The sequence below is a fragment of the Amblyomma mixtum genome, chromosome 2 (assembly GCF_055824585.1).
Source record: "Amblyomma mixtum isolate Tamu chromosome 2, ASM5582458v1, whole genome shotgun sequence".
Classification (NCBI taxonomy): Eukaryota; Metazoa; Arthropoda; class Arachnida; order Ixodida; family Ixodidae; genus Amblyomma; species Amblyomma mixtum.
Window position 1 is genome coordinate 60,794,403 of NC_143013.1, and position 19,681 is coordinate 60,814,083.

The following is a 19,681-nucleotide window of genomic DNA, read 5'->3' on the forward strand; positions in this document are numbered from 1 at the left end:
CCTTCCAAGCAACTCTCTCTCTCGTTTGCATCCCTGGCCGCAAAAAGCGCGCCCAAAGAAAGGAGAGGGCGTGAACGGCGTCTGTTCACTTACTGCAGCTAGGTAATCGGTCGACGCTCGGCCCAGCTGATGGCAGCAATCGCGCTCGCACGCGCAATCTTAGCGCGCTTGGCAACGCGCGGCTCTAGCGTTAGTGCGCTTCCGCAGACTGGAGTGTAGCGGTACGCACACGTGGATAGCCTATCGCTGGGGCAGGTTTTGTCTTCAATGCTATGCAAGGAAGAAAGTGTTCCGCGTATATTGCGCAGAGTGGCTGAGGCGGTGATGGCTTCGTGCAGGCTGAGTGCCAAGTTGGAAGTCAGCCGCCCAACTGCAAGCCTCCCGTTCTCTTGTCTACGCTTTCAAAGAAACGATCCTACGATGCATTCTTGGCTGTGAGAAGAACCCGGAAACACTCTCTTACATGTCCCGGCAAGCTCTTCAGACTAGACGTCTGGTGGTTATATTAGGTGGATTACAATGGCGAAATATGTCCTTGTACTTTAATTAGCTACATGCTGAATAAGTGCACCCATTAGTGATGGAAAAAAAATCACCAGACGTCCTCTTCTAATTATGCGACCCCAGGCTTATGTGCTATAATCGTGTCTTCACATATCTGGCTGCTGAAAAAAAAAAGATGTCTGGTCCGTCGCAAAGACTTCGCTGAGCGCACAGTAGACCATTTTCGAGTTCGGCTGGACTCTGCGATGTGGTGGCATAACTAGTCGATCTCTATCGATGCACAGTCTCCGTCAAAGATATACAGCCCAACGGGTTTGTTTCTAAGCTGTTTAGCGGAGCTCCCTAGCACGTCTATTAGTCCAAAGTTTGGGAGTATTGAGGACGCGAAGCCATTCCTCTCTCGAGAGGTTACAGTCGCTGAGGATGCATAACAAGGCGCGAAGCAGGCCTCACAAGCAAACCCCTCGGGCCGTATACTTTTTACGGGGATGTGCGTACAAGCCGCGGCTACGGAGGAACGAGTTCAGCATTCCGGAGTGTAGAAGCCATTGCATTCACCTTCACTTGAGTCGTGCAAAGCGGGCACCAAGCTGGACTCTGGGGGCTGGCTTCAGCTACCATCGAGCACTCCTAGTGCTGAAGTTGGCCGTCTTGCATGAGTCAGAAAAGTGAACACAAAACGATAAAATCAAAACTATGCTTAAGATGTTCGATTGGTGCTTGAAAAGGGTCAGATGCTGGGCTTGTTGGTGTGCACTCTTGATGGGAGCAGAAAGAAGAAGGTAAGAAGTTGTCCATATTTCGCGTTGGTGTTCTCGTGATTGCTGATTTGCGCATGATTGTTGCTGATGGGTATACGCCGGTTACGGTAGCAGTTTGGGACGCAGCTTAACTGGTGTTTGCCAGTGTTGAACAGGTAACAACATTCATTATTTTTGCAGTATCCGGCGCTGTAACTATTTGGTAGTTAGGCATTATGAGTACAACTCGCTACATTTTGCCATCTTCACATCTCACCACTTTCACCCTATTTTCGTATTTTCCCCTGTCCCATTCTACTTGTGTGGTGTAGCGGTTTAGAGGTGTGTCACTCTAGCCGATCTCTCCGCCTTCCACGCATCAAAAATTTATATCCCTCTCTAGTTCGCTGTTTCGAATAGAAAACCATATCAAATGTTGTCTGTTTGAAGATATCATTTTGTACTAAATTCTTCCTTCACTGACCTTCTGTCCTTTTGGAAGTCACTGCCGTGTTCATAAAAGCCGGCTTTTTGCTGCGTGATTTGTTTACCTGCATCTGCACAGCTATGGTTCTCTGTTACATTGTCTCCTTTTCTGTCCCAAAGTTCTTTATGTTTGTTTTTTTAATACAAGGCGCCCGGCCTGTCTATCCAAGCCAGCCATTGGTGCAGCCGTGGTCTACGCTTGAATGACTGACACGGGGGCTATTGACTCCTGCCTAGTACTCTGAGTTAATTGTCACATAAGTAAATAGATTAGGGGTGCGCGGACAGTACTTTTTCCAAATCGAATCGAATATGAATATTGTAGCTTCGCTGCCGATTCGAATGCCAATAGCGTAGCTAGAAACCGAATTAATTGAGTACGACTCGAATATCGATAGAGCATAATCGGATACGAATCTAATATTTCTTTGGTTTATGGGGTTTTACGTCCTAAAGCGACTTCGGCTATGAGAGACGCCGTAGGGAAGGGCTCCGGATAATATCTACCACCTGGGGTTCTTTAACGTGCACTGACATCGCACAGTACACAGGCCTCTAGAATTTCTCCTCCAAAGAAATTCCGCCGCCGCGGCCGGGATCGAACCCGCGTCTTTTGGGTCAGCAGCCGAGCACCATAACCACTTAGCCACCGCGGCGAATATTTTTATTCATATTCGCTACCTGCGCGAATGCCCATACAAAACGAGTGCTCGTGCAAAACACTGAAGCGTCGCCAGCTGTGCTGCTGTACGGTGCTATAACTTACGCAGTTAAAGCTATGGGTGTTAAAAGGTGCAACACTAATCACGATTAGGGGTTGCGACACAAAGTCAATACATCAAGTCTACGGTCTTCAAGTTATATGCATAGAAATATCACATTTTGCTATTGGTAACAGAAGAGTGTAAACTAGAGCCCTAGAACGTGTGGCGGGTGGCACCTAATGAGCCATGGCCTCAGTGATCGAGCATCAAGGCAGTATTTGCTGAACCTTCCGGAGCCCTGCGGCGTCGTCCAGTCTTAGAGGCAGTGTATGAGCACTATGAACGCTGCCACAGGTATGAACCGCGTCGCGGCGCTGTACACTCATCCCACGTATACTGGTCTCGGTCCGCAGGATGGTACGCGGCGTCGGTGTGGACCCTGTTTTTGGAAAAGTCGTCTAAGCAATATTTGGCGGGCCTTAATTAATCATTCGGCAAGTATTCGAAAAGTTGACAACATATTGCATACTTGCATATTCATACTCGTTTATTCCTCGGACAAGCAATGACTGGAATAACCTACCAGCATCACTAACAAGTATATCTGAAATTGAGAACTTTAAATCAGGATTACACAGTTTCTTTTCATAGCTAGTGCTCATATCATCATCATGGCGCTCATAGATGGTGTTCATATTCCCATTACGACTGTTTGTTTATTAGGAACTGCATTCCTTGCTTATTATTTGTTTTCCTTGTCACATTTTCCTCTATTTATTAACACCGTTACCGATTTCGTAATTTACTCTTTGTACCTTTGTTCTTTTTCATTCTTTTTGTATGCTTACTTTCGTTTTTGTACTGGTTTTACAGAAATTGTGTATATTTTTCACTAATATTGTATGCCTCTGCATCCGCCCCTCCCCTCTATAATGTACATTTGTACCCTGAGGGTATAATAAATAAATAAATATTCGATTCGTTTCGAATAATTTTGAGCACCCACTATTTTATTCGTTCGAATAATCGAAAAGGTGTTTATTAGATTCGCTATTCGAAATTTTCGAATATTCTCCCACCCCCTAAAATACACATGGAGTATTTCGTCACACTGTCGATTCTGAATCACCGCATAAATACCAGCAATGCTTCAGATGAACCTCCCTGCCGCACGTCCCCCATGATACCTGCCACAGGGTAAGCAAACGCAATGAATTCTACGTTTCCGCTGTACTTCCGCGTAGTGCTCTCTCAGGCTGCAGAAATTAAACCACCTGTTTGGCACCTTAAAAAGCTTCATTCTTTTAAATCTAAATGCAAAAATATTTCCCTCGCTCACTTTCTCACGGATGTAACGCATGCGCAGAACCCGAAAAGTAAGAATGCTAATCCATCAGCCGCGCTTTAACGCAGTTATAGGTAAGTAAACAGAATTATGAGGTACTTACATGGACTGTGCAGCCCGGACGCTGGGAAGGTGAGGTAGGCATCGACGGGGAAGTTCTGGTGTTAGTAAGAGCGGTTCATTGATGCGAAGGTGGCGACGAGGCGTACAGGATATGAGCGGCACAAAGCAAGCTAGCCACGCTTTTTTTTTGCATTTTTGGAAGTAATACAATAGGAATGCATCTTAGGATTATGGACTGATTCCGTCATTCCCATAGGCTTAACAATGTGGCACACACTATAGCACAACGATAACTATATTATTCAGATTCGAGGTGCAACCGTAAGATAACCAGTGCATCCAAAGAATCGTCAAACGCATTTCTGACATTGTTAAGCTCACGTAGCCTACCGCTAATTCACATCCAGGTCTTACGTACATACTGCTTTCCACAGGTGGAAGAATTTTTATAAGCGACAATATTTCATAAGTAATGCTAAGATACGCCAACCGACAAAATCACCTAGTTTAATAATCCCAAACAGCTGCTGAAAATCTTGCATAGCTATATGCGTCGACGCTTTTTGTTACTGCCTCTATTGCTGAAAACTGCGAAAGGCAGAGTTCACGTCCTTAAAGGAAAGGGAAAACGACGTCAAACTTCAGCCTTATCGTGGGAAATTTACCACCTCTTCCAAATTTTTGGAAGCTGCTGCCATGTGTCCATGCAGGAAATACATTACTTATCGTTACCTGGTTCCTTGATCATCGACGATAATCCAGAAATGTTTGTCAAGCTTATGCGTCTTAAGCATCAAGAAGATTTTCACGTTCAGCTCGTGGCTTTCCCAGATTCTTTTTACCAATTAGTCCAGTTTCTAGTTCTTACCCAGGAACTTTATGAATAGTGATGTTATGGTGAAAGAAATCAGCAAAGCCTGCTTTGAAGGAGAAAAGCTGAGTTAGGTCGCCAAACTACGCAAAGAGGCGAAATCGATCAAGCAAAACCAGGAGCTTAACTTGAGACCATTTTCACAATTTTTACACATCAAGCGGACAAATTGCTCAAGGTAATCATCGGAGGTTAAGCAACCTGAAAACAGCGGCTAGCATTCTTTCTGGCAAGGAAATGGCTGAGCTTCATGTGACTGACCGTTTTGTAATCGAAAATTACGAAGTAGTGGAATGTCCAAGAGACTGTCTAACACGCATTTCCCTTGACGTTAAAGGCAAATACGACATTATGCAGCATTCAGCAGTCAGCAAATGAGGCAGTATAACAGAAAGCGTTGACACATATTGCTGTATGAGATTTCAGCAACAATGTTTTGTTAAACACATGAATCTCTTAATATAATTAAGATATATATTTTCTGTTACTGTACGTATCGTTAAATTTTTTGTTTCAGGTGAAATAAGTATTGTTCATGGGTTGTTACTACACTGCAGGAAACAGATGCATCAAAAGCATCACAACAGGCATAAGCCGTAACAGTGGCTTAGTAGGCTGAGCATCCGCCTCGCATGCGTAAGGTCTGGGGTTCGATCCCTAGTGCCGCCGGGTACGCATTGGTGATACAAGTCATTTCCTACGTACACAGCCTCCCACAGAAACTAAGAAAACTAAAAGAACAAACAAAGAAAATAACGCTGGTTCGAAACCTGAGCACAATGCTAAGCACAAGCCCAGATTTGCTGCCTGTGATTTTCCGTGTGTGACGCAGGAAATTGCCCGATTTTGCGAGAGGAACGACGTCAAGGAAACCGTATGCTGCCTCCGTGACACGTCTGAAGAGCATAATACGTGCATGGGTAAAAAGCTCCGATAAAAGCTTCGTGAAGTACTGAAAGGAATGTTCACGCCACCCTGAGTTGGCAAGCACTGTACTCACGCTTTTTGATCGCCTCGAGAAGCACGTACGCTGGAAGAATTCCTGAAACTCTTTCATGCGATCATGCTAGAATATGCGTTAGCCATGTTTCACCAACACTACTGGAAAAACAAAGCAGAATTTCACACAGCTGGCCTCCACAGAACAAGTGGCAAGTGGCAATAAACTAAAACTTGCATACCAGACATCTACATACATCTATCATCCTTTCTTCTCGAGAATACAATTGATAGCTCTTGCTTCGTCCGTGTACTGTTTCTTCGCGTCATCTTGCGAACATGCTTGAGTACTGAAAAGGGCTTCTCGTGTTATATACGCAGTTCTTGGCGATGCCTTGGCCATGCTTAGGAAACCTCCATTAGTAATACGAACCATAGAATGACTTTTTAGTTTCGGAATATTAAAGAACCACTGCACATGTCGACGTGTCTGATGAGCTAGAAACGTACTCGTACATGTCGACGATGGCTGTCCCGAATTTTATTCCCGCTGTGGCACGTTTTTGGAAGAGCAATAGTGTCGCAGGTGTTTGGTACGCTGAAATATAGAAGGATAAAGCTATCAAAGCCCAGTTGAAATTGAACGAGCAATAATGCTCTTTGGTTTGATCACGAACGAACCGATATGAACAAAGATTACAGCTATGACTTGCTGATGCTTGTGGAGCGTCGCAGTATAGATGACAACAACCCGACTTACAGGAGCTTTTTTCGCTGGCAAGTAAGGACTGCGAATATGCTGACTTCGGAAGATCCCTTGAGCTCATAACCCAACTACGTACTTAGGGAGACATGGCAATTTAAATTGCCCATTTGATCATAACTTTAGATGTTAGAAATCATTATTTTTGGCCGTAATCATCGTATCTTCGTCAGACTCGTAACAAAAAAATTACATTGAAATACGGAGTAGAAATGCCGCAGACGGTTTAGCATGGCGAAGCGGGGATTATTGTGCAGTAGCACTAGTTACGGCGGGCTCTTGACGTCCTTACCTGCTAAAGGCGTTTGATGTAAAGCCCTTTACCATAAAGGCCTTCAGGCGGAAGACGTTTTCCACAAAGGCCCCCACCCCAAAGGTCTTTACCCTAAAGGTTTTTACCACAAAGTTTTCATGTAAAGGCCTTTACTATAAAGGCCTCAGCCGGGAAGCGTTTACCACGAAGGCCTTTACCCCAAAGGCCTTTACTGTAAAGGTCTTTACCAGAAAGCTTCGACCTAAAGGCCTTAACCCTGAAGACACCTGGTAGGTTGCTCACAACCCGATGGCCAAGTAAGCCGCCCGCCACGAAGCAGGTTTCACGGACCTACGTATACTCGAAATCGGAAAATGCGCCTATAGTAGGATACAACTTAAAGAAACAGCAGTCGCTCACACTGGGCCGCGGTCCGCGGCGTCCTGTATTACTCCGCTGGCCAATCGCAACTGTAAACGAAATCAGATTTTTCATGTTTGACTATATCAAGCAAACCATGTATCAAAATTCTAGAGCTAATCATTTTTTTTCCTGTGATAAGCTTCTTTTTTACGTAACAAGAAGCGTTTAAGCAGCGGACTACTTTTTCGTCGTGGAGGAATTCTGTCCGCGAAGGCTGAATGTTGGTGGAGCTTCACTTCAGACTTAGGTTGTGTCCGACTACAGTAGTGCTATCTCACTAAAACACTTTCCTTTCTTTGTGGCCGTCGAAAATTGCGGACGAATTGTGCTTGTGATGATCCCGTTGCATCACGTATTCCACGGCTTTCAAACAAGGAAGAACTCCTATGTTAGCATCAGAATGAATCACCCTGAAGATGAGAGGTGAGTTCTTTCGCTGGTCACAGATTCCACGGTCACTTTCGCTGGTCACAATGCTCTATTTCTCTCACCAAAATCAAAAGCAAAAGAGGTGATGAACGGGGCAAACGAAGGAATAACGTTTAAGGTTGATTTTATCAGCTTTCCTTTTTTTCGATTGCTATCGCTCATCCCTCCGGAATTTCGTAACAACAGTAGAATGAGTCTGTTTTTTGCGCATGAATCCTGAGACGTTGAGGAGCGCAATATGGCTCTACATTTTTTTGCGCATACGCACATGCAATAGTTCTGAAAAGTTAATTCTGCGAGAAATGTTATCATGTATATTCACATAGTGTAATTTCATTTTTATTTTCATAACTATTGGGCATCAAAGAAGAAAAGATATAATAGCTTTATTGCAAAAAGGAGGATTTTGCGGACGTGTGGACCTGAAAACCTTGTCCACTTTCTCCTCACTTATTTTTAAGCAAATAAAAGTTTCTTATTCCAAGAGAAGGTCCCCAGACAAGGGGAGGCATAAGCATGAAAGTACATTATATGCATAGAGCGAATCAAGTCGACGTTTCTCGGTGAAGACGTGCGAGTTTCGGTGCATGGCAGTTTGTGGACAACTCTGACGAAGCGAATTCTAACACATGCCCAACAGTCTGCTTCTCCAGACATAAAGCATAGCGCAGAAAGTACATAGGACGAGGTGAGGACAGGATAAGCGCTACCCAGCACCATGGTTGATCGATTGAGGGGCGCTTCCAAGCAAGGCCTAAACTGCAGGAGGGGGGATCTTGGAGCGAATACAGAAGGAAAGGGCACGAGCTTGTACCTCAGCATCGGTGGCGAGTGAAACGAGGAAACATGGATCCAAAGAAGGAAGAGTAGAAAGGCCCAAAGCACTAGAAATGCACTTCAGGAGGGGAGTTTTCCTTCCATCAATCAACCATGGTGCTAGCTAGGTAACGCTTGTTCTGTGCTTGCCTCATCCCCTGTAGTTACTGCGAAATGCTTTCTGCGTCACAATAACCCAATGCGCCGAAACATATCCCCTCCTTCTATGTCTGCAAAATTAAGCGACAGAGATGGTTGGAAGCGACCAATATACCTCATACACCGATCACATAATTTAGCTCTTAGCTCGATCCTCCATCCAGTCGGCTGCGTCCCACAGCTTGGCTATGTCCGTGCCTTCCATTTCGCGGAAAAACCTCTCCTCTAACCTACGCGACTGCTCTGGTGAGAAGTAGTTCCTCCAGTCGCCCACAACACCTTTCCTCACGAACTGCACTTCGAATTCCTTCTTCATGTTGCCGACGCTCGATTTCTCCAAAACAGTCTTCATCTTGCCCTCGTCCTGGGAGAGGTCGTCAGCGATGGTACTGTCCAGGAAGCGCATTATCTTGAGCACTGATCCCCTGACGTCGGCGTGCATGCCTTCGTAGGTGAGGAACAGCACGTTGGGCTCGTTCCGCTTGGCGTACCAGGACCTCAGGCTCTCGTAGTAACTGCCGAAGTCGGTACGCCCGTCCAGGAAGATCTCGAAGTACTCGTCGAAGATACCATCCTGGAAGCTGCGATGCGGTTAACGATAAATTTATTAAGTAAGACGGACAGCAATTTTAAGACGGAACATTTGTTTCTGAATTATTGCTGAGGCTACAGACATGGGAGTGTCTTCGGCTACGGCTACAGCTGCGCGCCACTAGCTGAATATGCGCTGTTCACTTGCATTCAAAATCATTCGTCGTCGATGCATTTGCTTTTATATTCATAAAGCGCAAAATTATAGGAGTTGTTCGGTAAAGCTGACTTTCTGTTACATCCGCAAGCACCTCTTTCGCAAGCAACGCGCGCTCGGCAGTCGAACCACCGCGAAATATGCGAGACGCTTTTCTCGACTTCGGTGAGTTTGGCACGAAAGCTCCGTGCACTTTCTGCTCACAGCTGCAATGTTTGGACTAGTTACTCCTCATTCTGGCAACTAAGAACTTTTGGCAATCATCATTGAAGGTATATGCTTGTATTACAGGACGGCAATATCTGGCAAAGGATAGCCCGTTTTGCTGCATTGTTGCAGAAAGCGTGAGTTCCCAGAGGTCCATTTCCAACGTTTTCCCCAGTGCACCTCACTCTCCCTGCGAAATGCACACGGGAGAGCCCGGTGCCCATTTGGCCGATGATATCGGCAACACTCATCTATTAGTTTGCTTTGTTTAACCCCGGTCTTTCCTGTGACTGCACTACTAAGACGACTGCAGCAATTCATATGACTCACTTGTACACTGGTATATTCTTGGTGTGGTGGTAGAAGGACACGCAGCAGTCCTTGGGATTTCTTATCACATAGATGTACTTGGCCGCATCCGAAAAAGGCACCAGCTGGAAAGGCAGGTGCGTGAACACGATCCGGGGCTTGGCGCACTTTTCAATGGCCGCCAGACCCAGCTTCTCCAGGAAGGCAGAACCGGGAGTGACGCCCCGGCAGACCTCGTAGGCGGCCTTCACGATGCCCAGCACCCAGTGGGTTCCGCACTTTGGGAAAGTGTCGAGCACTACGTCTCCCGGCTCGGGTCTGTACCGAAGGCCGCTGCGGTACACTTCTTCGGAGAAGGAGCCAGGAAGTCTGTGACCATCCACGATCTGGCAGTAGGGTCTGTCCCGCTCGATCATGACTGCGCTTGTCCTTCACAGCTCTCTAGGAAGAGAAGGTATTGTATGTAAACGAGAAGCAAAGAAAATAAAAAATTGCACTGTGGTGGAACTACCAACTCCTTCAAATTATAATTCAATTTACAAAGTTACTTAGGGTCAGCAGGATATTTCAAGAAGGACTCAAAGGGAAAAAGTTAAATGTACTATCTCAATGTCGAAAAGATATTGGAAAGCTAGTTTGTTTCAATAAGCATTCCGGCCAAGCATTCCCAACTTGAGATTTGAAGGCCTGAAAAAAACACGGCAATTTTGGAAAAAAAAAACGTTTTTTTTTCGTTTTTTTCAGACGAGGGGAAATGGAAAAATTTCACAATGCAATTTCAAGGTTTTACGATTGCTTGCTTTTAGTTTAGGTTTTTGTTTTTGCTTTGAAAACAATTACAGCGTGCATCTTTGAACGATTGGAGGGCAGTCGTCATCGCCAGTGCCAGGTAGTGCTTTTTAAAACGTTCGTGCTACGAGTACGCGGGTTGAAGGCCAGGTCACATATAAGATCCAGGCTTGACTTAAAAACACACTGATACTTGAACTCACGGCTGAAGTAGAACAAAACGGCTGCAAATTCTACAGCGCTACACACACGGCATAAATAACATAGACTGCTGTGCATGTAAGCGGTTTTAGCCAAATACAAGCCTAGCTTCTTGATTTCCAACATAGGAGAGTACAGAACATCCGCAGGAATTTGGTACAGGACAGGGGTCTTCAGCGAAGCACGTGACCCCATCTACCTGGTGGCAAGGCCTTTACAACAACCAGTCGCTAACTCGTCTGGCTTGCCGACTGCTTCAGATACCACCATCATCCGCCAGCTGCGAACAAACTGGTCACGTTTCGGGAATGTCCATACAAGGATTCGCAACAGGCTTTCAGGGGAACGCGTTCGAAAGCTTGTGTATGTGCAGTCGAACCTAGCTGTGGACACAGCTTCAATCCATGCTGCTGCGCGTAGTGCCGCATCCAGCGTCAGTGATTGAGTCCCATATGGAGTGACATATACATCAGTTCTCATGTTCCCTTTCTGGGTGCAACAGAACCAGAAGTTCGCTCCACAATATGACATCTATAACTGCATATTCGACTGAACTTCGGAGCATTATTATTGATTGTTGTGCTATTGCAAATAAATCTGTTTTTGTCATGTGTTGCAAAATTTCCAATTTTTCATGAAAGAAACCCTGAAAAAAATGGGTTTTTTTTTGACGCCATTCAAATTTTCCTGAAATTTTACATCTCTGTTCCCAACTCTCACTTGTCCCCCTCAGCGAAGAAAAAAGCAGGACGCTCGGAAAGTACATACAGGCACACATATGGTAAGCGATGACCGTCAAATCGGCGGCAGTTGCCGATTTGAAAATGCGCGCGCGAACACTAGCGCCGCCCTCTGCCCGTTGCCATGGCGCCATTCGCAGGTTGACGCCACCACAGTGGCTCCAGCGGTCGCCCATCTCTCACTCGGAATTCTTACAGGCTGATCGATGTATTGATAATACCCTTTAAGAAGATGTCAGCACAAACATTTTCGAAAATCGTGCCTAACTGTGGCTTCCGTTCAGGGCAACAAGCTCTAAAACTTCGCTTAAATTCTCAGCTTTTTCGCGCATCGACACCTCATAATCGAAATTCCTGTTCGTTGAAAAATCGGTCATTCCCCTGAGGATCGAAGCATAGCGATATTTTCCCGCATAGTAAAGCGCCAGCTGACTAGCCGCGCACCGCATTCCGAAATCCAAGCTAAGTGCGACGCGTTCGTTTTCCCGGAAATCCAGCTCTCGCTTGACGCCCCTAGCAAGGAACTAGGAACCTGAATGTTAAGTTCGAATCTCTGTATACTACACGGTAGGGTTGCAAACAAGCCCGCCTGGAGCCATTTACTTACCCCTTTGATGCCTGTTGTAGTCCAGCACGGGCGTTCCTCCCTTCGCTTTCGATTCCAGTCGCGTCGACTTTCCGGCTTCCCTCCTTCGGCCGGAGTGAAGAAACTAGAGGAGGAAGTAGACGCGCGCTCCGCGCCGCTGCGGTGGCCGGCGTCTTCGTACAGCGTGGCCGACTGTCGCTGGGGCGTCCCACATTCGACCCGCGCCGCTGCTGTTCTTCAAGGGTCCCGTCGCGCTCGCTCGCGATACAAATGAGCGCGCTAAGCGACCGGCAAGCTTTGTACGAGCACGTCGCGGTGCGTGCTATCTGTCGATGCTGCGTCAGCTCGCTCGAGAGCTCATTCCGGATACGTATGTATGTCGAGTGGGGCGAGAACTGTGCAGCGTTGCGCAAGCCATGCAGCTGGCGTGAGCGAATCGGTGGCGGATTTCACGCAGCTGTCAGCATGTCAAATAGGTCGAAAAGTCGTAATAAAGCACGCAGGTTAGCCCGGACTGAAGATGAACTCAGTTTGAACTTGCACGTTAAATGTATTCTCGTTTTCTTGCTCTAACTCTCTCAGCGCATGTGCTATCAGCGGCGACAGCTAGGTCTTCGCTGACACGTTGTCTGCACCCTTCTACTAGGCACATAATTTATAGGGAAAGGAGAGGCTTGGACTCGTTAGGAATAACGCCAAGTGCCCAGTTGTGCATGGATTCGAACCTATACCTTCCTCATACAAAGGTAGCCTGCAGAAGCCAGCTGCAGGTTCCAGAGCGCTGCACAGTTCTATAGTATATGGAACAGTGTAGGGTGGAGTACCCACGCCCGTCGACCCTCGAGTCCACTAAGCTATCTTTCCGCCTTCTAGGTATCGAGGTAACAAAAAAAAATTTAAAGCTTTTCTAAAGAGCCAGATTAAAGTGGCCGGCCTCGAATATGTGACTCATTTTGTCGCGCCCAAGTTTGGAAGACTGCCTGCCAAGCATTCTCCTTACTGAGCAGATCTTAGATGTTTTTTCCGTCTTTTTTCTTCTGAAAATTTTTACAACTTATGTCTAGATACAAAAACGTGATTAATTCGCTATAAAGGCCACCCGGAGACTTGTAGGGTGTGGCTTGGCACCGTTTCCGCTCTCCTTCTTGCGTGCGCTGCACGTCAAGGTTGAGGCAAAATCGGCAGCCTGTTTAATTAAATGTTCTGTGGGCGAAATGCGTGCGGAGTTCGCCACTCTCAGTAAGAAATTTTCAGCAACATTTACATTGCGACTAACTTCAAACTTTCATAAAAAAACTGCAGGGATCTTTTTTTTTCTCAGAAATTGATGAATGCGTGGACGGCGAAGCCATTTCTCATCCTGATATCGCTCTCTTACACATGTACCCAGAAAATCCTTTGTAGCTTGCCGCCGCGCTTCAAAAACGATGACGTCAACAAGCTTTCCCCGCACGTTAGGCTATAAGTACTGGCTATCATAGATGCCACAATGCATTTTCTGTGGTATGCCTATTATACAAGGTGCTAGAATTTGTGAAAAACTTTATTTTGAGAAGTACGATGATGCTTGCTTTTAATATTGGTTGTGTTGCCAAGTCGACAATATATGAGCGAGAAGTTACGATCGTCAGGTGCGGAATTACGCAGCAGTTACAAGCTGCTAATTTAGTTTCCTTTGCTAGGCGGCGAGTGTATATCCCAAATTCAAAGGCAGACAGAAGGTAATAATCACTGCAAAAGGCGCGGGTTCCGAAATTTTCATTGCCACCGAGGTCTTAACAAGTCTTTACCTCGCATTATGAGTCGTCAATCGCTGCGCAAAGGCGCAAACTACCGGAATTGTTATCTTGCAACTTCATTCTATTCCCGTCATACGCAACGACATACTTAGGCTACGCCAAGAGGGATTCTTTGACTACTCCTTCAAAAAAGAAGGTATCAGTCCTGATTTTGTTGTATATTATGGCTATTCCGTGTGTTTGAATGTCTTGTCACCTGACAACAGCACTTATAGCGCTTGATTTCGTTGTACGCCCTGCCTGCAATAATGCTTTCGGGCGCTGCAGGTATCTGCGAATAAATAAATGTGAATAAATGAAGAACTGTTGTACAACGTTCAGTGAATGGTAGAGAGAGGGTGTGGTAGATGGTCCTTGGCGATCACAAAATGAACAAGGGAGGGGAAAACCTCAGGTTGCTTGAGCCAACGTTTCGACAAGAGGACCTCTTGTCGAAACGTTGGCTCAAGCAACCTGAGGTTTTCCCCTCCCTTGTTCATTCAGTGAACGTTCAGTGAGGTAAGACAGCTAACAAAAGCACGAGAATACAGAAAAATGCACCGCCTTTTTTTCCGTGAAAATTCTGAAAGAGGCGCTGCCACAAGTCTTGGAAGACAACGGATTCAGCGTAGGGCGATCTGCTACCGCGAACCGGTTCCTCTAGGCACCAGCAACGCATGCGCAGATTGCCATGAGGGGCGCTCTCCTGCCATTGATCAGGCGCAGCTGTCTCCCCGCGGAAGCGAATTGCGCTTCGCTAAAACTCTCTAATGGCATCGGTGATTGCTTATGTCGCAATTGCTCTTGACCTTGGTGCAGCCAATTTTGCCCGTGTACTGTGCGATGTCAGTGCACGTTAAAGAACCCCAGGTGGTCGAAATTTCCGGAGCCCTTCACTACGGCGTCTCTCATAGCCTGAGTTCCTTTGGGACGTTAAACCCCAATAAACCAAACAAAAACCAAACCAATTTTGGTTAAATATCAGCGTAAACGGCACGATCATTTCTCCCCCAAAACATATTATTCATGCCGAATTCAATTTTTATCAAATGCTAACAAGTGTGCGTACTCGTAATTGACACAGTGACACAATTTACGAAAGAAATCTACCTTTATTCAAGAAAAATTGTAAGCAAAAAGTTAATGCAATAAAAAAGGTCTACGAGGCCTAACCAGTGTAGGAAAAATGTTGCCTCTTTTTGCGTAAAAGTTGTGAAAACAGTGTCATATCACAAGGATTACAGGTCTGTCACCATTCACACGGAAAAACACTGTCAGAAAATGCTTCTTATTCTGAACATTCCAGACCGCATGATGGCTTGCTGAATAATAAAAATCTGCTTGCAGTATTGCAAACGTGTATAAGAAATTCGTACAACAGAGCGGTCTATCACTCCATACACTGGTGTCCTTAGCAAAAGTTGCATGCTTTGTGATCAATAGGATTCAAACGTTTGGCAGTGAAACCACGGGGTTTTGTTATGCTGTAGGAACACAGCTTTTGCCCGGGACAAAACAGTTGTGTCCGGACATAACATGTGGAGGGCACAAGTATGTATTGAGTCATTCATTTACAAATGCAAACAAAACCAGTAATTCGAAAACCATAACAAAACTATCAAACAAATGCATGAGTAATTTCACAAAATTATCATAAACTTTACATTTTCTACAGTATACATAAAAAGTGACGAGTATTACACGGCTGTAAAATATAGATTGGCTTTATATACGCACATCACAAGTACTACATGTAAACGGGAAAAACCTTGCAATGAACTGAAATCTGTGACAGAGTGCCCACAGCGCCATAGAAAGCCTGTTATAAGTAGGCGTGACCGTAGTGGCCCATATCAAAAGCCCACAAATACTTAAGCACTACCCACCAGCTGATGTCGTACAAACAAAATGATGGGCAGCTTTCCATGTAGCCATTTTCAGCTGCCTGACAAATATTGTGACAAGATAGTAAATAAAAAAAGCGAAAAACAGAAACAACACTACATGCACTCCCATTCCTCTCAGCTAGCTGCAGTGCTCAGGCAGGAGTCATAACCGCCTTTGTCTTTACTTTTCTGTAATACACTGTAAGCGGTTTGCATGTTCCGAAAAAAAAAATCAAGCTTCAAACCATCCTTTTACATTTTTTTCTCTCGATAAGCATTCTCAGTGTAGTTTTACACATACTGCCTTGGTCCTGTCATTGCTGATAGAATACGACAGACCCGCTGCAAACTAGCATCTAGGATTTTGCTAGATCATCAGGCCGCTTCAATCCAATCCTCAGGATCCCACAGCTTTGTATGTTCAACAACATGACCACACTTCTCCACAAAAGCTCCTTCAATGGCTCGTGACTGCTCCTCATTGAAGTGATTCTTCCAGTCTCCAATGATGCCTTTGCGCACCATAACTTCGGGCGGTGGTGGGGGTCTACTCAATGGATAATCTTTTTTAGCTGTCCAGTTTTCTGGATCCTGATCTCCAAGTGCTTTCTTGTAATTAGTGTTCAGGTACTCCTTCATTGAATCAACACCACTATTTTGGACAACATCCTGGAACTTTGGCGAGTCAACAGAGAGCAGCTCGGGGTCTTTTACTTCAATAAACTTTGCTACCTTGAGCACAGCTGCAGCAGGATCTTTTTTCATGCCTTCGTAAGTCAGGAACAGGACGTTTGGTTCCTGGACATGCGGGTACCAGGAGACAAGATGAGCAAAGTAGTCTCCAAAACTTGTTGCCCCATCAATGAAGAGCCGCAGGTACTCATCAAATGTGCCATCCTCAAAGTTATAAAGCTTCGTCTTTTTTGTGTGGTGGAAGTAGGAAACACAGCAGTCCTTGGGGTTTCTCACAACATATATGTACTTTGCTTGGGGATGCTTCGGCAGCAGCTCATAAGGGAGATGGGTAGTAATGATCCTGGGCTCTGGCAGAGCAGCTATGACGTCTTTGCCAACCATTTCAAAGAAGGAAGTGGATAGGCCATAGTCACTCTCCTGAGCAGAGTTCTCGCCGACAAGCAGCTGAACAATACGTTTCGTCCAATTGGTACCACATTTTGGAAAAGTGTCAATGAAGATGTCGCCAGCGGACGCCTTGTATTCTAAGCAGGATAGCAACTTGGCAGGGTCAAAGCCATGAGGAAGCCGGATGCCATTGACGTCTTGGTACAGGGGCGGACGGCTCCGGCTCCCCATGATCAATGCCTGCAAGTAAACACAAAATATGCTGTCTGCACATTATTTTAATGTCATGAAATGCCAAACAGCTCTAGTGGTAACTTGGGGCTCAGTATCCCCAGTGTACTTAATCCTTTTCCCTCCTAATTTCTCTAAAAGCTCTGTGACCCCATAAACCAAACCAAACCTGTGATCTAGGTAAAATAAGTTAGCAAGCGTACAAGAAAGATACAATCGTACATGTTTACATCACGCAGGCTATAGTGCTATTTGGACTGCATTACAATGGGCAATGTTAAGCTGAGATGTTCACATTGGGAAAACACACTAAGACAGATCAAATGTTGGTCAAGATCATGCTAAGTGCGCACGTTCTGGGCTCTAAATGTGTTTTTTTTTTTTAGCAGAAGACACCATAGCACCTATACATAGCACAAAAGCACTGCTCAAACAGCACAGATAGACGCATTCCACAGTCAGCACACACACATAAAAATAATTGCACATTCACACAAGCCGCAAACAAAGTAGTCTCCAGTGAGCATTTTTAGAAAGCTTATTTCATGCTCCTGCAGAGGTGCTGTGGGCCAGTGTAAAGACCTTTATTAATGATTAATTTATACCACTGAGAGAGAAATGTTGAATGAGAGGAAATATGAAGAAAATTTAATAAGAATTCAATAGGTATTAAATGTACACGTCCAAAGTACTGTAAGCAACAAAACTTCACAACTGTAGTAATTACATCTCATCCCGCCATAACGGTTTAAGATTTTCGCATTCTTTCCTAATTTGGACGTTTAAAATTATGGCCAGTTCGCGCGAAGCTCACTGCATACGACAGCCACTTCCGTGAACATTCTCTTCTTAGTGCTCCATCGTTATCGCCAGAAGCGTGAATGAGCAGACGAATTTAAAAGCAACACAGCCAATACGCATGAACGGCGTATTCACCTTGGTCCCCGTGCCCAACTGTACGAAATACGGGCGCCTCACAAGTATCACGCAGCGCGTTTGAAATTTCGAGCAGACCGCGCTACACTTGCAGTGAATTCATAGATCACGTAGTGATAGCGTGCGAAACGCTCTTCGGATCAACGCAACCCTCAGTTCTGCGACCAAGCATAACCTATGGCCGAATAAAAAAGAAATGCGTAAGGAGAGGAATTCACGCTTGCGGTGTTAAGCGCGCGTACCGATGACTTACGGAAAATCGAAATGTAATGCGAGAGCGCGACCTGCTTCCCGCATAGCTATCCGACACTAGCTTCCGCCTCCGTGCAATCCAAGCGCGCTTACCTGCTGCGCTTGACGACGTCTGTGCAAGTAGGCTCTTGAGCGACCTCGACAGCTTCCTTTATTCGCTCCGTCGACGAGTAATCTGGAGCGCGGCTTTGACGGAGAAGTTGTTGACACAGCTGCACAATTGCCTCCGGTCAAAGTTCCTAGAGAGGCGGCACACACGACCGAGCCGGATGACGGACGCTCCGGTGTGCACCTCAAATGCACCGCCCTGTTCACTCTCGCCTGCCGCTCGTCGAGAGACGTAGTTGAGCCTTCGGCCGCCAGAGGCGCAACTGTACCAAGCACGTGCAGATTTTGGCGCCAGATTCAAACGTATGAAACCCTCAGTTTCGTCTCAGCGTTTCCTAGAGATAAGTTTACATGCGGTTCTGCTGCCGCAAAGTTCACATCGCCATGTTTCCTCTAGAGAGCTGTGCAGGCCTGTTTTTCGCATTTTTTTTTGTTTGCCTTTTCTTCCGCCTTACTTCCTCTCTTTTGTTCTTTCTTGCTGTCCTCTTTTGTTTCCTGTCCTGTTCGTTTATTTCATACAAAGAAACATAACGTTCTGAGAAGAGTATAATAATGGCTTGTTCATCTCGACGACCTTCTTTCTTGTAAATCAATATCCCCATTTAAAAAGTTGGCCTCCGCAGGTGTAACTAACAATCACGCGTTCGTTTGTTAGAGATGCGCGAATTTCATATTTATTTATTTATTTATTTATTTATTTATTTATTTATTTATTTATTTATTTATTTATCAATACTGCGGAGTCACTTGGCTCAAAGTCGGAGTGAGCAAAAATAACAGGAAAATAGCATAATACGCAAACGCATCATACATGAACTTCGTACAGTGGCATACACATGATATGACTACAATAGGAATACCACATACGCGAGGCTGTCAGGTTAGCAACGAACATTTCCACATTCGTGCTGTTCACAACAAACTTTGGCAATTTATTCCAGCGCTAATTGTTTCGCCAAAAAATGAGAATTTAAATGTGTTACTATGTGCTCGATATTCTTGAATCATTTTTTCATTATTGTAACGTGTACTTGGGCGGGAAACAGGATTAATTCGCTCGTAAGTATTTATTTTGATTAGTTTATTATAGTTTAAATACAAAAAATTCAGCCTAGCTTTTGCGCGTTTCGTCTGGAGCGATTCTAAGACAAGAAAGTTAATCATTGATATTTCGCTATCTGTTCTTTTAAACCTCTTACAAATAAATCGAGCTGCGATTCTCTGCACTATTTCAAGTTTTGTGGCGTTATTTGCAGTGAATGGGTCCCATAAACAGGATGCATACTCAAGTCGAGGCCGCACCAAAGCCATATATGCTGGCAATTTCGCCTG

General features: G+C 45.3%; 2 protein-coding genes across 4 annotated transcripts; both read right to left on the minus strand.

Annotated features, from left to right (window-relative positions):
* Nucleotides 1–7,886: 7,886 nt before the first annotated feature.
* LOC149359500 (sulfotransferase ssu-1-like) lies at nt 7,887–12,546 on the minus strand. Its single transcript, XM_089571703.1, has 3 exons — nt 12,097–12,546; nt 9,781–10,200; nt 7,887–9,076 (listed from the first exon to the last, which is right to left on the minus strand). The coding sequence occupies exons 2-3, from the start codon at nt 10,173–10,175 to the stop codon at nt 8,632–8,634; spliced, it is 840 nt and encodes a 279-aa protein (XP_089427829.1). The 5' UTR covers nt 10,176–10,200; nt 12,097–12,546; the 3' UTR covers nt 7,887–8,631.
* A 2,399-nt stretch (nt 12,547–14,945) lies between these two features.
* LOC149359501 (sulfotransferase ssu-1-like) lies at nt 14,946–18,544 on the minus strand. 3 transcript variants are annotated; one of them, XM_089571704.1, is made up of 2 exons: nt 18,335–18,544; nt 14,946–17,062 (listed from the first exon to the last, which is right to left on the minus strand). In XM_089571704.1, the coding sequence occupies exon 2, from the start codon at nt 17,051–17,053 to the stop codon at nt 16,115–16,117; it is 939 nt and encodes a 312-aa protein (XP_089427830.1). In that variant the 5' UTR covers nt 17,054–17,062; nt 18,335–18,544; the 3' UTR covers nt 14,946–16,114. The 3 variants fall into 3 exon arrangements, with proteins under 3 accessions (XP_089427830.1, XP_089427831.1, XP_089427832.1); XM_089571705.1 differs by having other exon boundaries at nt 14,946–17,084; XM_089571706.1 differs by having other exon boundaries at nt 14,946–17,088.
* Nucleotides 18,545–19,681: the final 1,137 nt, after the last annotated feature.

What these genes read in the sequence shown, in the direction of transcription:
- LOC149359500 (XM_089571703.1), bottom strand. Translation starts at nt 10,175, where the DNA reads ATGATCGAGCGGGACAGACCCTACTGCCAGATCGTGGATGGTCACAGA. An exon ending in AAGAATATACCAGTGTACAA is followed by an intron (nt 9,077 to 9,780) that starts GTGAGTCATATG and finishes ACCGCATCGCAG; the next exon opens with CTTCCAGGATGGTATCTTCG.
- LOC149359501 (XM_089571704.1), bottom strand. Translation starts at nt 17,053, where the DNA reads ATGGGGAGCCGGAGCCGTCCGCCCCTGTACCAAGACGTCAATGGCATC.